Below are 14,371 nucleotides of genomic sequence, written 5' to 3'. Positions count from 1 at the left end.
TTAGGCACTAGAATTCTTTATCCTGTCTCTCTGACAAAAAAAGTACCTCTTCAGACCTCCCAAATGTCAATTAGGTTAGTGGTTTTTACCTGGCCTGTCTAGACAAAAGCAAACCCATGTCCTTACTTGCTTTCTGTCCAGAAATTTTCAACACCAGTGTGATAATATTGACATTTAGATGTAGATAGAGGTTGCCAAAGCAAGATCCAAGGCAGAGATTCACATTTATTCACAACCTTTCATGTGTTTTATGTTTATTGCTTGTGTCTGTTGCCTGTTGAACGTCATGTGGAACAACTGATAGGTCTGGTAAATACAGATAATTATGGAACTAATAAATGTGCTGGAAATGCTGCCTACAGTGTTAAATGGGGAGGTTACAGAGGTTTCCTGACCACTGCAGGAACTTTACTTGATTTAAACTATGGGTTTAAAAAGCAAATTATAGTTTATTGTAGAGGTTCCATGATGGAGTTTGTGGGATACAACTGTACCTCTGTCCTTCAGAACTCACAGCTGTCCCTTCACCTAAAGGAAAAAAAATCAGTATGTTCTTGTGTGTGCAGATAATTTTATGACCAAAAAAAATCCCCTGAAATATTTAGCAATTAACATCCAGTATTTCCCAGAAACACCAGTCCTTCGATGGCTGAAAGGAAGTTTTCCTGCAAGGAAAGAAGGAATAATTATTCAACAGGGTGTTACTAAACATCCCTCAGTACTGGTGAGACCTCATTCCCAGCAGGGCAGGATTTTCTTCGACCACCAAATACACGTGGGGTCAATGGCTGTATCTTCTGCACAAAAGATTCCAGTCAGCTCTTAAATGGCAAGCAATTACAAGAGAAAGGGTTAGAGACCAGGCTCTTGGTTTCATATTATTTATGTTCAATTAACTTACCAGACTGGTGGTTTTTTTTTTCCATTCCTGCTTTGGCTACTAAGTGTTGATCTTTAATAGTTATCATGTTCCTAACATTAATGGGCTTTATTTCTTTGGAAAGGTCATCCTTGATGTAATGTCACTGTTAACACAAGGCAGCCTGTGAGCTTCAGACGTTTTGCTTTATTGTGATGTGCTCAAAAATGTTGAACTACTCGCTGTCTTTCCCTTGGGGTTTGCTTTCACTGAAATCAGAAGAGTCACTGCAAGTTCTTTTAAATTTTTGACTGTGGTTTTGCAACTCTTTAAAAGCACTCCTCAACCAGCAGCTGGCACTGCTGAAAAGACCTGGGTCTTTCTTTTTTAATCCTTTTTTATTTATTTCTAGAGGGCTCTAGGAGCTTAAAAATTACTACCTCTTTAAGCAAATGCACAAGCCCTTGGCCAGTAAAATGAGCAGTGATGCAACAACTTGGGTCATATCAGTTAAATAATTAAAGTTATGTCTGGTTACCAGCCTACTACTAATAAGGCACAGTTAGTGCTCTTTAGGAAAAAGAAAGTAAAATCACTTAAACTCAGCACTGAATGAGATTTCTAAGCTCAGTTCCCTCTCCTATAGGTGTATGTAATAGCAATATTTTGACTTCTCAGTTAACTTGAAAGATACTTATTGTATTTATTTTACACCCTGAAGTTGCTCATGTCCCTAAGCTTTAGCAGCTGGAATGAAAACATCTTTATTTCCTGGGTTTAGTTCTCAGGGCAAGGAGAATCAGCACTGCAGGTGTGTCCCATGGGTTTGGGGCTGGTTTTCTGAGCTTGGAGAGCTTGTGCTGTGTCCAACTCTGGGCCTTCAGGTCAGGAAGGACATGGAGGGGATGGAGCAGGTCCAGAGAAGGGCAATCAGGTTGGGGAAGGGATTTGGGCACAAGTCCTGTGAGGAGATGCTGAGGGAGCTGGGGGTGTTTAGTCTGGAGAAGAGGAGGCTCAGGGGTGACCTCATCACTCTCTGCAACTCCCTGACAGGAGGGTGTAGCCAGGTGGGGGTTGGTCTCTTCTCCCAGGAACCAGCAGTAGGACAAGAGGGCTCGGTCTCAAGCTCTGCCAGGAGAGGTTTAGGCTGGATTTTAGGAAGAAATTCTTTAGAGAGAGGGTAATCACACATTGGAATGGACTGTCCAGGGAGGGGGTGCATTCACCATCCCTGCAGATTGAGATTGGATGTGGCATCAGTGCCACGGTCTGGGAACCTCAGAGGAGCTGGATCAAGGGTTGGACTTGATGATCTCAGAGGTCCTTTCCAACCTGGCTGATTCTGTGATTTTGTGGTTCTGTGATTCTATTCTCTTACTGCTTAACCTTGTTTTCCGTGATTCCCTCTCACAACACTTGAAACCACTGGGCAGTTTCAGAGTTGGGAGACTGAGCTGAGAGTGTCAAGTTCACAAGATTTTCATGAGAACGAGAAAGAGATGAGAAGATTTACAGGCCTTGTCCTTACCAAAAGAGACTTCACCTCTGAGCTTAGTTTTTGTCAAACAGAAATCAATAGGAAACCAGTCTTCACTACAAAAAACTATATATTTTAATATTCTCATACTGCTGTTGCTCTGTATGATTTGTTGTAAAAGAAAAATAACCACATGATGTGTGATAACTTTGTGAAAAAATATATATTTCATGGCTTATTCTCCAGAACATTTTGTCCTCTTCCTGTTGAAGTCCAATAAAGCCATGTCAAAGCTGGGAGACAGGTTTGCATTGGGCTTTTTGCCTTGTATCACTTTCTCAGTTTTTATAATGAGTCTTTGCCTGTTATGATTTTTTTTTCCTCCAATAACCTTGCTGGAATCAAAGAGATTTTACTTGAAAGTATTAATTTTTTTTTTTTAAACTTGCATTTGTGAGTTTTTAGGAGAAGGTCAGAAAATGTTCAACAAATGGTTTTTTTGAAGTTGAAAACCAGACATTTTCTCTTTTCCTTGTACTTTTATGAGTTCTGAGGGTTGCTGCCTGATTTTCTAGTGTTTCAAGGTGATAGCACTGCTACGTGTTTAATCCTCAAACCCGTGCTATTCTTGGAAAGATTGTTTTCAGCAGGCTCATTTTCACTTTTAGCAAAAGACAGATGTTCAGTGTTACACCAGGCTCAGTTTTGTGGAGCAGTAATAATTGCTTTATACTCCAACTTTGTGGAATATAAAGAAAACAATAGGTGGAAGGTTGCTTTTTTTTTTTTTTTTTTTTGATAACGATCACACTGTTGGGAAATTAAACATGTATCATGTTCCTTATAGTTTCCAGCCATCTCCTCCAAAACCCCACTGTCTGCTGTAAGAAATATGATTTTAATTTTTTTCACTAACAGCTTTTACCACACCAGTGTTTTCCTGTGTGGAATAATGACTTTGCCCCATGCAACTGCACGTGAAGGGTTATAAATATTTTGGAAGAATTTTTAATTTATTTCCTTTCTTTCTTTTCTTTTTGATAACCAGAGATCCATATTTTCATTCATCTAAAGTGCTTCCATGAAGTCGTTGCTGCTGGAAAATAGGATGAACCTGTTTATTTCATTAGGCAATAAATAACTAAAATGTTTGTTATAAGCAGATCTTTGAACAGGTTATTGCTGGGAGGCAGTTTAGGTTTCAGTAATTCCACACCTTGCTGTAAAACCAGTTCAGAACTCTGACTTTCAATGTTTCTTCTTTATGCCTCTCTCACTGGTACAGGAGTGCTATTGAATGGCTCATTTGCATTATTCTGTGCCCTGTAAAATGAATTTATTATGCAGCTTCTCTAAACAGGCTAACCAGTTGTAATCTCATTCCAGTGGTGTATGGGTTTCAGCAAAACATGATTACTTCTTTCATAATGCCTGAAAATAAACAAAAAATAACCTTGGAGCCCAACCCGTCCTTCTGCTCCAGCCTGGTGTGTTAAGTGGTGCTATTAATCACCATGGGGAGGTATTTACTTGTTGAATAGTTGAGTAATTTAAAATATTACTTACTTGGAGCTCAAGTAACGTGTTTTGGCCTCTGTTTTTAATCATTAAAGCACTTAATGAACCGGGATGATGGTTATTTTCTGGATTACAAAAATCTGAACGACGTTCAGCTAAGTCTATGTAGATCAAAGAGCAGGTTGATCTGCACTCTGAGCTATGTGAGTACAACTCCTCTTGAGCTGGAAGCCTGGATTTATGGATCCTTTGTCTCAGCTGATGATCTGTATGGAGAGGGAAGGTTAAGTCTGGGGTCTGTGCTGCAGGATCTCTGCCCACTGTGGGCAGAGCTGGTTCCCAGCTGGTCAGAAAGAGTGTAGATTTAGCAAAGCAAGAAGATTTGCATCTGTATTTATATTTCATAAAGATTAATCCTGACTCTGTTTGCAGAAGCTGCTTAATGTTGTTATAGGTAAATGGTGGCAGTACTTCTGTCCATGCCAAATTTTGCAGCTTTGTGTGCTGGTTAATCTTAGAATGATGGTGAGCATCAGCATGACGAGACTTTAAAAACAAAAAGTAGTTTTCAGGAAGCATCAGGCAACGTATTTTGGGCTTAAAGGAATATCAGGATCACTGACCAGACACTGGAGAATATTTATCTGGAATTCTCTGTGTGTTTTGCACAGATGTGAAATTAAGCAGGCACGTTGAAAGGTGACTGAGATGATCACAGAGATGTATCCATATACGAGGAGTTGGAAGGAGCTTGGTTTGTCTGGCCTAATAAATGGAAGATTTAGGGAGGACAAAGGTTAATTAAGTGATGAGACAAGACTTGTAAGAGAATAAATGGCTGTAAATTGACCATGAACAAATTTATTCTGGAAGCTCTGAAATGACCATCAGAGTAAAGGTCGAGAATTATGGAATTATTTATGATCGGGATCAAGCGATCCAGACAGGAGTCTGTAAGTTGTGCCTGCTGGTGACACCAGAGGTGGCTCATTCCAGGCCCGTGGAAGGGTTTCACAGAACCCTCAGGGCTGGGAGGGACCTCTGGGGATCATCCAGTCCAACTCCTCTGCCGAGGCAGGGTCATCTGGAGCAGGTGATGCAGGAACGTGTCCAGGTGGGGTTGGAATGTCTTCAGGGTTTCCTTGGAGTTCCCAAGTTTGTCCTGGGGCTGCAAGTCAAGTGAGCTCTGAGCAAGCTCCAAGTTCTGAAGCTTGGAAAATATGATGGAGTTTATTTAAAAGCTCAGTTTTAGGGTGGAGTCCCATGGCAGATTGGGGTGCAGACTGTGGTGGTCTCACACCCAGCCATGTTTTTCCAGCTCCACTATCCCATGGGCACTGGGTGTCACACCTGTAGCTGTGACTGGGCTCAGGGAGCAGATGTCAGTGGAGAAGAGCAGAAAAGGTGACTGGTTTCCAGTCAGGTGAGTGCTGGGGAGAGAGGACTCATCCCAGCTCTGCCTTCAAACAGGGGTGTTGTCAAAGTGCTCCCGTCCTTTCAAGTGCATTTCTCATTTTATCCTTCCCCTCCCTGAGCAGGGTGGGCTCAGAGGCACTCTGGGCTCCAAACACACCCTGGAGTCACATCTTAACACAGTGACAGTGCCTCTTCCAGAGATCTGGAATTTCAGAAGACAAGTGGCTGTTCAGGCATCACCACTGGCAAACTGCTTCTTGAATAACTTAACACGATTCCTGGTGTCATGGAAGAGGCACCCTTTTTACTGAATAAGTGCTAAAATTCTTAAAATAAACATAGATTCCCCAGGAAAGTGCTCATAAAGAGGAAGTTCCTGCGGTAGATGGTCTCACAGAAGAGTTTGTCACATTTTGTTTGCAGTTAATGGATGCCTGCTGCAGTCACACAGCCCAGTGACAGGAGAACTGAATTCATCTGAGGCAATAAAGTCATTCTAATTTGCATTTTCATAGCCCACTCTTCAGTACTCCAAGTGTGACTCTCCCTTTCAGGACAGAGCTGTGCAGTAAATGGATAGGTAGGCCCCTTAAAAGAGTATTTATCATCCTTGAAGAATCTTAGTGCCAAATCTTAATAGCATTTCTTACAAAAATGACTGGAATTCACTATCAGATATAGAGGGAGAGCTGTAGAGATTGTAAATAGTCTTTTTTTAAAAAACTTCTCTCCTGATAAAAAGAGGAGAGGTTAAAGCCTGAAACAGTGAAAACTTCCCTCCAAAGTGAAAATATTGAATAAAAAAAATACCCCCAATTTTAACACTAGAAACCAAATTAGTTCAAAAGAGCTGCGTGTTTTAATTCATTTAGTCACTTTTGGAGATAAATAATTCAACATACCTTTATGTAAAGTTAAAACACCTTTGTTAATTATGCCAATCAGAAGTTATTTGGGGTTTTGTGTTTTGGGGTTTTTTTCCCTGTTTTAGTTGATGTTAAAAAATACAGAAGAGAAGGAGAACTTCACGTCCAGTGTGGGTGTGATTTGAAGAAACAATTGCCTGTTGGGTACAAACAGGACCTGCTGACACTCTAATTGGAGTCTGCACAGCGCAGAATCAGAACCTTCCTTGGAGCAGTGATCTCTTTATTCTGTTTGAATCTCCCTCTGTTCACTTCATTTAAATAACTCCCTCACTTAAATCTGGAGTAAAAAACCTAAAATCAATTAATAGTTCTTACTGACTTCATCTGATCTCATCAGACCTGTGACTGTGCTGCTCATCCCTTGTTTTTCTTTGCTGGCTTCCCTCCCTCTCCTTTTTTAGGGGAGGTGTCTGATGTTGCAGCACCTGAAGGTGGAAAAGATTTTAAGATTCAAAGATCTTGATCTGCATGATAAAAATATTTTGTCATGTGCAATTTAATTCAGCGTTGGCAGTTCTCATTATTCTGATTGCTTTTTTTTCTCTCTGGCGTTCTCAGCTTCAAGGATCACCGTATTTTATATGAAAAATCTGATTTTTTCATATGCAAAACCTCCCAATTTCTGGTTCTCATGTTTCCAGAGAAAAACTCAGAAGCATAAATTTTCAATACCCACTTCCAAGTAAATGAGTCACATGAATAAAAAAGAAACCCCAAAATCATACTTCAAAAAAAAAAAAAATCCCAAACCCTCTACCTACAACTCCGAACCAAAAATAAAAAAATAAAAAAATCACAACTAAAAATCTAATTTCTTAGGAAGTGATTTATAATTTTGGAACTTTTGAGCTTAATGCTCCTCTTAAAAATGAGAGTGATTTCTGTTTTAGCTCTTCCTTTGTGGCAGTTTGTGTTGGTTTGTTTTCATTTCCGATTACTCTCCTGAAGTCAAAGGCAGACTGTGATCCCACAGAATATTGCCCTATGAAATGAGATTTGTTTGCATTTACTGTGTGTAAAATTCCAGTCTGGGCAGATGGCTTCCACAGGTGTCTGCACCATTTACATCTCTAATTAAATAAAGCCTTGCACAAGGATGAATTTCACACCACAAGAATGCGTGTGAAATGCAATTAATATTCTGGAGCTTGTGTTTTTTGTGGTAGGTGATCTCCTACAGGTAGGGCTAATGAAGATATGAGAGTGTTTGCAGGAAAGGGTGAGAAAATTCATTTTCAGGGCGAGGATGTGGCCAATCAAACCTGCAACTGTGCAAGTCGAAAAGGACATAAAGATTCTGGAATTCTTGGAAAGGTCATTTCAGAGACCAGCAGAGGAGGCAGCAGAACCCTGGGCTTTGAGATGTCGTGGTACCCAGAGCTACTTTAACATCAAGGACTTTATTAATTTCCTCTGCAGTGTGGTATAAAATTGCTCTCCTTTTTTAGCTTTCCAACCATATTGTACGTGAGCAGATTTCAGTGCAAATGCTGAGGTCAGGAAAGGTCCCCCAGCAGGCGTGTGCTGTTTTATTAACTGAAAAAAAAAGAAGGTGTTTCTTGGCTTGGCACCTCATCAGAAGTACAGTTCTCTCCCAGTGGCCAAACTAGCACTGGAGTTATCTGAACTAGTGACATTTCCTGAGAGTTGACTGGCAATAAATTCAGAAAGACAAATTGTCAGGATATTAGAAGTGAGTCTTTGCTCTGTGGGTTCCTGCAAAGCAGTAGGTTATGAGAAACTTTGATTTTCCTGGTCAGTGAACACAGGATCTGTAGGTCTGAGTGGTCACAGCTCTCTGCTTTGCTTTTCAGGCTTCTAACCCTTTAGATTTTCATGAGCACTTTGTTTGCTGCATAATTGGCACATTTGTTCAAGAGTTTGGCTTTTTGTCTCAGTAGCAGGTGAAGGATCCTTTTGTACTAATTACCCAACACTTCCTCGACTGGATGTGTGAACAATATTTACATATTCTGAGATCTGCGTGTGACGTTTAAATACGATTTTCAGTGTATTTAGCTGAAGTTTTTCTTTAGGCAGCTATCAGCCCATAAACCCTTTTATTATATCCAAAAATACGAAAACTTCGTGGGGTTTAAATTGGAATGTATTCTGCTTTGAACGAGTCTCTTTGCCTTCAACATATATCTGCTTGGCTTACTTTTTTCAAGATATTTTTAAAGACTTTTTCTCCCCAGTGGGAAGAACTTTTAACAGGAGTTATTTTAACGAGGCAGACATTTAGTTCAACAGAAGTTTCTCCATGAGAAAAATAAATTAAAAGAATAATTGTCGTTTTCAAAGGTAATTAATTAAAAACTCTCCGTGTGATGACAAATTTAACATTTTGCCTGACATGTTGAGGAGAAGAAAGTGCCTGGAATTGCACAAGTGGAATAAAATGTTCCATTTCACAGTAAGGCCAAGCCTGAGTCTTGTAATTATTTCAAAAGGAGTAAAGGTCATTTTCTATTTGCTGCATCTGTATTATGTGAGGCTTCTGTACCAGGCTTACAGAAGTTAACTCATGACCCATTTAGATTGCCCAGATTTCAAACTCAGCTTATCCTGTCACAAATCTGATAAAGTAGACATATTCCCCTCTCTAAGTACTGACATAGATGATGTCCAAAGAGGCTTTTTATTTATAGCTGTGGAAGACAAGAGTTTTAGCTTTAAGGCTGCGGTAGCTGGGAGATCAGAGCATGGTTTGCCTCTTGCTTGCTGTGTTAATCCTTTAGGGGAAGAGCTGTTTGTAGATAAATTTCAGCATGTATGGCTTGGACTGTTTCTCTGGTGTGGACTCATTATAAAACTTTGCTTCAGTGGGTGCTTGCATGTTGAGATGGGAAGAGTTTTCCTTCTGCTGTGGTTGCACTTTGCTGCAAATTCATTCAGGAACACTCTGAGTCAGAAGGACAGGTACTTTAAAAGTGCACCTGTGCACACTGAAGATGTGTGCAGAAAATGCATGTGTGTCTTTCTTGCTGTGCATGTGCCCATTTAAATGCATATAAGGCTGGGGGTTTTAACAATCAGCAATCAAGTTTTATGCACAGTTTTCTGGGCAGGCTCTAAATATGTGAGTTCACGTTTGCAGATATCTCACACTGGAAGACTGAAGGGGACGTGTCCAGTTCTCAGTCTTCACAGAGTCCAAAATCTCCAATAAAATCAGTATATCAATGTCAATAAGGGAATGAGGGATCAGGTGCTGTGTTCTTAAACCTTTCTTAGAAAGGTAGAAGTAGTATGAGTATACAGAAGGGAATAGTAGTCAAGTGCATTGCACCTTGCTTGGTGAGCTTACATCTCTCATCTTTCTTGGTGAATTCTTCCAAGGGCCAAACACAGAGCAGGTCAGGATGGAAGGCAAAGGTGTCCATCTGCTGTATTTGCCTTCCACCAGCTTAATTGCCATGAAATATTCTGCTTTTTTTCTTGCAGTCTGCTGGCACTTCTAGCCAAGCTTTTATAGCCAATGCCGGTGACACGAAACAAATGATCCAGCAGTTGGTTTCAATAAGAACAACTAATGCAGACCAGGTGGGCTATGACTGCCTTTGGTTTTATAAATGGGATCCCCCAGAACTTACAGCCAGTGTGAAGTGCACGAGAGGAGAGAGCAGACAATGTGTCACTGATTCAGCAGATGGACTGCGAGTGATGGTGAAGAGGGAAACATGCAGATGTTAAAATTTTGCAGGAATTCACTCTAGGATCAGGATCAGCAGATGCAGATGACAATGGAGTAGAAATAGGACTGAGAGATGCTGCTGGTGTGTTGAGAGAAGTGAGAGTGGAGTTTGTCACCTGAAGCAGAAAGGAGCCTTCAGCATTCACCAGTGGGGTATAGGGGAGAAAGTGTCTTCACTTTACAGTTTTATTTGCAAAAGTGCTATTGTGTGTTGAGGGTGTCTTGAGTAAATAGACCCATTTGTGTGGGGCTACCTGAATTGAAGAGCGAGTGTCACTCAGAACCCCCGTGTTCAGCAATTTCCTGCTCAGTTTCTACCTTCTCCCTCTCCCCTTGATTTGGCTTTGGCTGCCCAACAAGCAGCAGATTGGCCATAACAACTTGAGATCAGAGTACTCAGCACCCCCCCTGAAAGACAGGCTTTGAAAAACACCTTTGGAGGCTCTGAAGCAGAAAGCACTTCTGAAAAATGTAGTTACACCAATAGAGGTTGGAAAACACGATTTGGCTTTTCCCTACTCTTAAACTCACCTCCTTTTGCCTCTCTCTTTAACCTTTTAAACTTTTCAGTAATTTTTTTTTTCTTACTGCTTCTCTCTTGACTGTTCTTACCTCCACACTCTCATTATTTAACAGCTGCCAAGGAAAAATAACCCTTCAGGTTGTTTTCTCTCTTCAGAAGTAAAACGTTTCAGAGACTGAGATTAACATTGTACCTATTTCCAAGCAATTTCGTTTTGCTTTTAAGCTTCCTCCTTTGTTAAGGTGTTCCTGTGGTGACAGGGAACTTTGGTGACCACATAGGAACAGTTTCACAACTTTAACCTTCAGATCCACTGTGATGCACACATTTCTTTCTCAGTCTTCCCTGGGTGTAAACAAGCTTTTGATTATAGGGAAAATGGACAAACTGTGGCTTGGAGGGAAAGAAGAGAAAAGCAACAGTTTATATTTGTTAGCAAAGAAGTTCTTTTATAAATGAAACTTCTGTAGGTGAAACTTCACCCTTGAACAAAGAATTTACTCTGCAACTTTGTGATCAACTTTGTGAAACAGGTCTGCAGATCCTAATTTGTCTCTTATTCAAATCATGTACTTAATTTAGGCATATATTTAAGTCCAGCTGTATTCAGCTAAGCTCAATACATGTGATGTTTAGGAGCAACATTAAATCCTATGTTTTCAGAAAGATCAATGATACTATGTATTGATATTCTGAACTGAACTTCACCCTGAAAGCTACTATTTTGTAAGTCCCATGCCAGCCCCCATATATAAAAGCAAAAACCTCCCATAAAAAAGGGTTTAGCAAGATCTGAAAGGGAAGTGTGGTGTGATGGATATTCTGTGCTATGAGCATGAAGCCCAATGTTTTGGTTGATGAGCACTGAGCCCAGACCTGGTATTGTTCCCAGAAGCCAACATGATGGATGAAGGAAGGCATCTTAAAAGTCTATTTCTGGTTTTTTTTTTTTCCTTCTCAGGTTCTGCTGCTTGCATGGGCAGAAGATTTAGAATGTGTCCCTGGATTCCAGCAGAAGGTTTTTTATATTGAGGAGCCATTTGAATTCACAGAGGACCAGCTGGTTCTGAACCGTACGTTATTTTCATATATTACTACTCTGCAAAAATCAAAATTGTTTATGTATTCATTTGATTCCTGCCATTTATCAGAGAGCTTCTTTTTTTTTTTTTGTACCTAGGATTTTGAATGTTGCCATGATTCTGTCTGGGTTCCCCTGCATTAATCCTATACCTCTACAGACTTTGCTCTGTTCCATGGATTAGAGATGACAAAATATGATATATAATCATTTAGGACTATATGAATATTGTGAAAACTTAGAATATCTTACATTTACTTTTAAAAGTAAACTTTGTTTTGGTTGTGGTGGTTTTTTTTTTATGGTTTTACCTATGAGCTTGAAAATCAGGACTTGCCTGTCAACACTTCTCTATTAAAGAATCTCTGCAACTCAGGTTTAGAACTTTGTATCTTCAAAGTTTCTTTCATACCTGGTGCGAATCCAAGTCTTTACATGAAATTCAGAGGAGGTTTGATGGAGCTTGGGATCATCAGTGATAGCAGGATGGCACTCCATGTGTCACACATCTGAGATATTCAGTAATATTTCCCCTGACCAGGTGCCACATCATAAAATCCAATCTGGCACCAGGTACTCTGAAGCATTAACCTGCAGGAGATGGAACTGCCTCCCAGCCCTGGTGTTATTTTATCCCAATACTTCAATGTTACAACTCGTTCATTCCGTGCTGGGGCTCTGGGACTTCAACACTGTCAAACTGAGGCAGTGCCTTATCCAGTGGTACATCCAGATGCCTTTAAAGACTTGAAAGAAGATATAAAATGCTGCCATTTTCAGTTCTCTCCAGATATTGCTACTGCATATTGATGTGTTTTCACTGTTGGGCTCGTTTGGGTGAGGGTGTAATTAATCTGTGCACATTCACTTTCAAACAGCACTAACTTTTCAAAATGAAGCAGCAGAATTAGTTGCCAAAGTCTGTTGAAATGACTCCCTTAAGCTCAAGTTATTCAACCTCTAACAGGTGCTAAAATAAACCTTTAGGATAGCATTTTTTATCCTCAATGTTTCGATGTTGCTCAGTCTGGGCTGCTTTTTCACAGGAGATTTAGATCATGAATAATAATACTGCTCAGAGATGTGAGATGGTTCTTCAGTTTAGAAAAGAGATTTCAGACTTCTAATTTCTTGGGGCAGTGTTGTCGTCTTTGGAATTCTCATTTTGAAGAGCTGCCAAACACATTCCTACATGATTAAAAGTCAAACTCTTATGATATAAGAAGTATAATGGATTTAATAGGCATGCAAAGTTAAAGACATATGTGCAAAAAAAAGGGAATATTGATAAATTAGTGTTAAATGGAATGAAAATGGCCTTTGTTGTATACTTTATCTGCTTCAGGCTGTGGTGTGTGTGTCCAGATCTCCTGCTGGTTTGGAGAGGATCACCTAAAGGATGAGCTGGTTAAGCCAAATTGACTGGACTGTTCTGTGGTGACCCAGCAATTTGCACTGGCATAAAACAAGCACAGTAATTAAGATGCCATCGTTAACGTGAGGAGGAGGAAAGAGCAGGAGTAGATTCAGAAATGCCTGGAAACAATCTTTGGAATTAAATTATTTTAATAAGCAGGCACTAAATTGGCCTAATGTGCAATGCTGGACAAAGGCAGCTCGTCAACACACCACCCTGGTTAATTCAATCACTCACAAACTGCGTGTCCTTCATGCAGCAGCATTAAAACCTCAGCACAGTTTCTTCATTTTAGCTGTCAACAGAATTGATAATTTTAATTGTCTGTCTGAATACACTTTGCATGCTCTTGCATCTTTCCGTACCCATTACCAAGAGCGGTGTCATTCAGCGCTTCCTCTGCAGTGTGAGGCTTACCAGGGCCGGGTAAATTAATAGAGCAAGTATGCAAAGCAGGCCCATAGCAGTGATTGTTTTTGTAGTCTTCAATAAGCCAAGGAGCTCTTAATTCTTTTCTGAAGTGCAATAAAACAGTCTTTTTCTTTTTTTTTCCTTTTCAATTTAAACAAGGACTTACTGTACATTTCATTGCTGGCATCTCCCTCGTAATTAAATATAGGTTATGGATGGGTTTTATGTATTTATTACTTCTACATATGGTAATGTTAATTATATTTCACATTTACTGGTGAGAAGAAGGAAGAGATGCCCAGACTGAGGGTACAGAATTTTCTCTTATTTCTTTTTTTGATTTGTAGCAATTCTTATCAAAGCCTACTTATAAGCTGGCCATAAAAAGTCCAGTTATGTGTCCCTCTTCCCTTTAGTTTCACTGGAATTTAGTTGTTATTAGTTTTCCTCTCATTGTGGTCAGGCTGAACTGTCTTTTTAATTCTTATTCATTTATTTACCAGTGCATCTAATTTCACAGCAACCTCCGTACTTGGCCCATTTCATTTTCCCAATTTATTTTTATTTTTTTAATTTTTCCTTTTCTTTTTTCCTCCTCAGACCCCTTTATCTCCTTATAACTCATGTTTTCTATGACAACAAACAAAATCAGGCATTGGTCTTCTACTTTTGACCTGCCCAGTTTTTTTCTCTGAGTGCAGTTTTCTTAAACCAGATGTTCCTTTGACATAGTGGGAGAGGACCCATAGAGTCACTTTCTGGAAGCAGCAGAGGGTCTGTCCACAGGATTATGATTTTATCAAGCAATTGTGGTGGTTTTTTTCCTTCCTTAGAGCTCTTTTTTTTTGTTTACACCTAGGACAATCTTTGCAATCAAACAGAGAAGATTGCTACATTCTTGATGAAGGGCTAATTGACAGCATTTAATTACAGGTTTTACACCTGTCAGAACAACTTGTGGCCATGAAATGCTTCTCCATCAGGAAGCTTGTCTTTGGCAAGGCTGACAGGTCACTGGTAGTGACAGGGCTCTGTCATGCTGG

At 39.9% G+C, this 14,371-nt stretch overlaps 1 protein-coding gene across 3 annotated transcripts in view; it reads left to right on the top strand.

Annotated features, from left to right (window-relative positions):
- Positions 1 to 14,371, top strand: part of CDH13 (cadherin 13) — a 426,216-nt gene that overhangs the window by 72,894 nt on the left and 338,951 nt on the right. For all 3 annotated transcript variants that reach the window (XR_007628446.1, XM_050311304.1, XM_050311303.1), the window contains exon 2: positions 11,381 to 11,492. Coding sequence is in view for 2 of the 3 variants with exons in the window: in XM_050311304.1 (XP_050167261.1) it covers positions 11,381 to 11,492 (112 nt within the window). In the remaining variant the exon portion in view is untranslated. The remainder of the gene's footprint in view (positions 1 to 11,380; positions 11,493 to 14,371) is intronic.

Source organism: Myiozetetes cayanensis, unplaced genomic scaffold, assembly GCF_022539395.1.
Source record: "Myiozetetes cayanensis isolate MyiCay16 unplaced genomic scaffold, myiCay2020 scf16, whole genome shotgun sequence".
NCBI classification, from domain to species: Eukaryota; Metazoa; Chordata; class Aves; order Passeriformes; family Tyrannidae; genus Myiozetetes; species Myiozetetes cayanensis.
The sequence above is the reverse complement of the archived record's forward strand: the minus strand, read 5'-3'. Positions and strand labels throughout refer to the sequence as shown.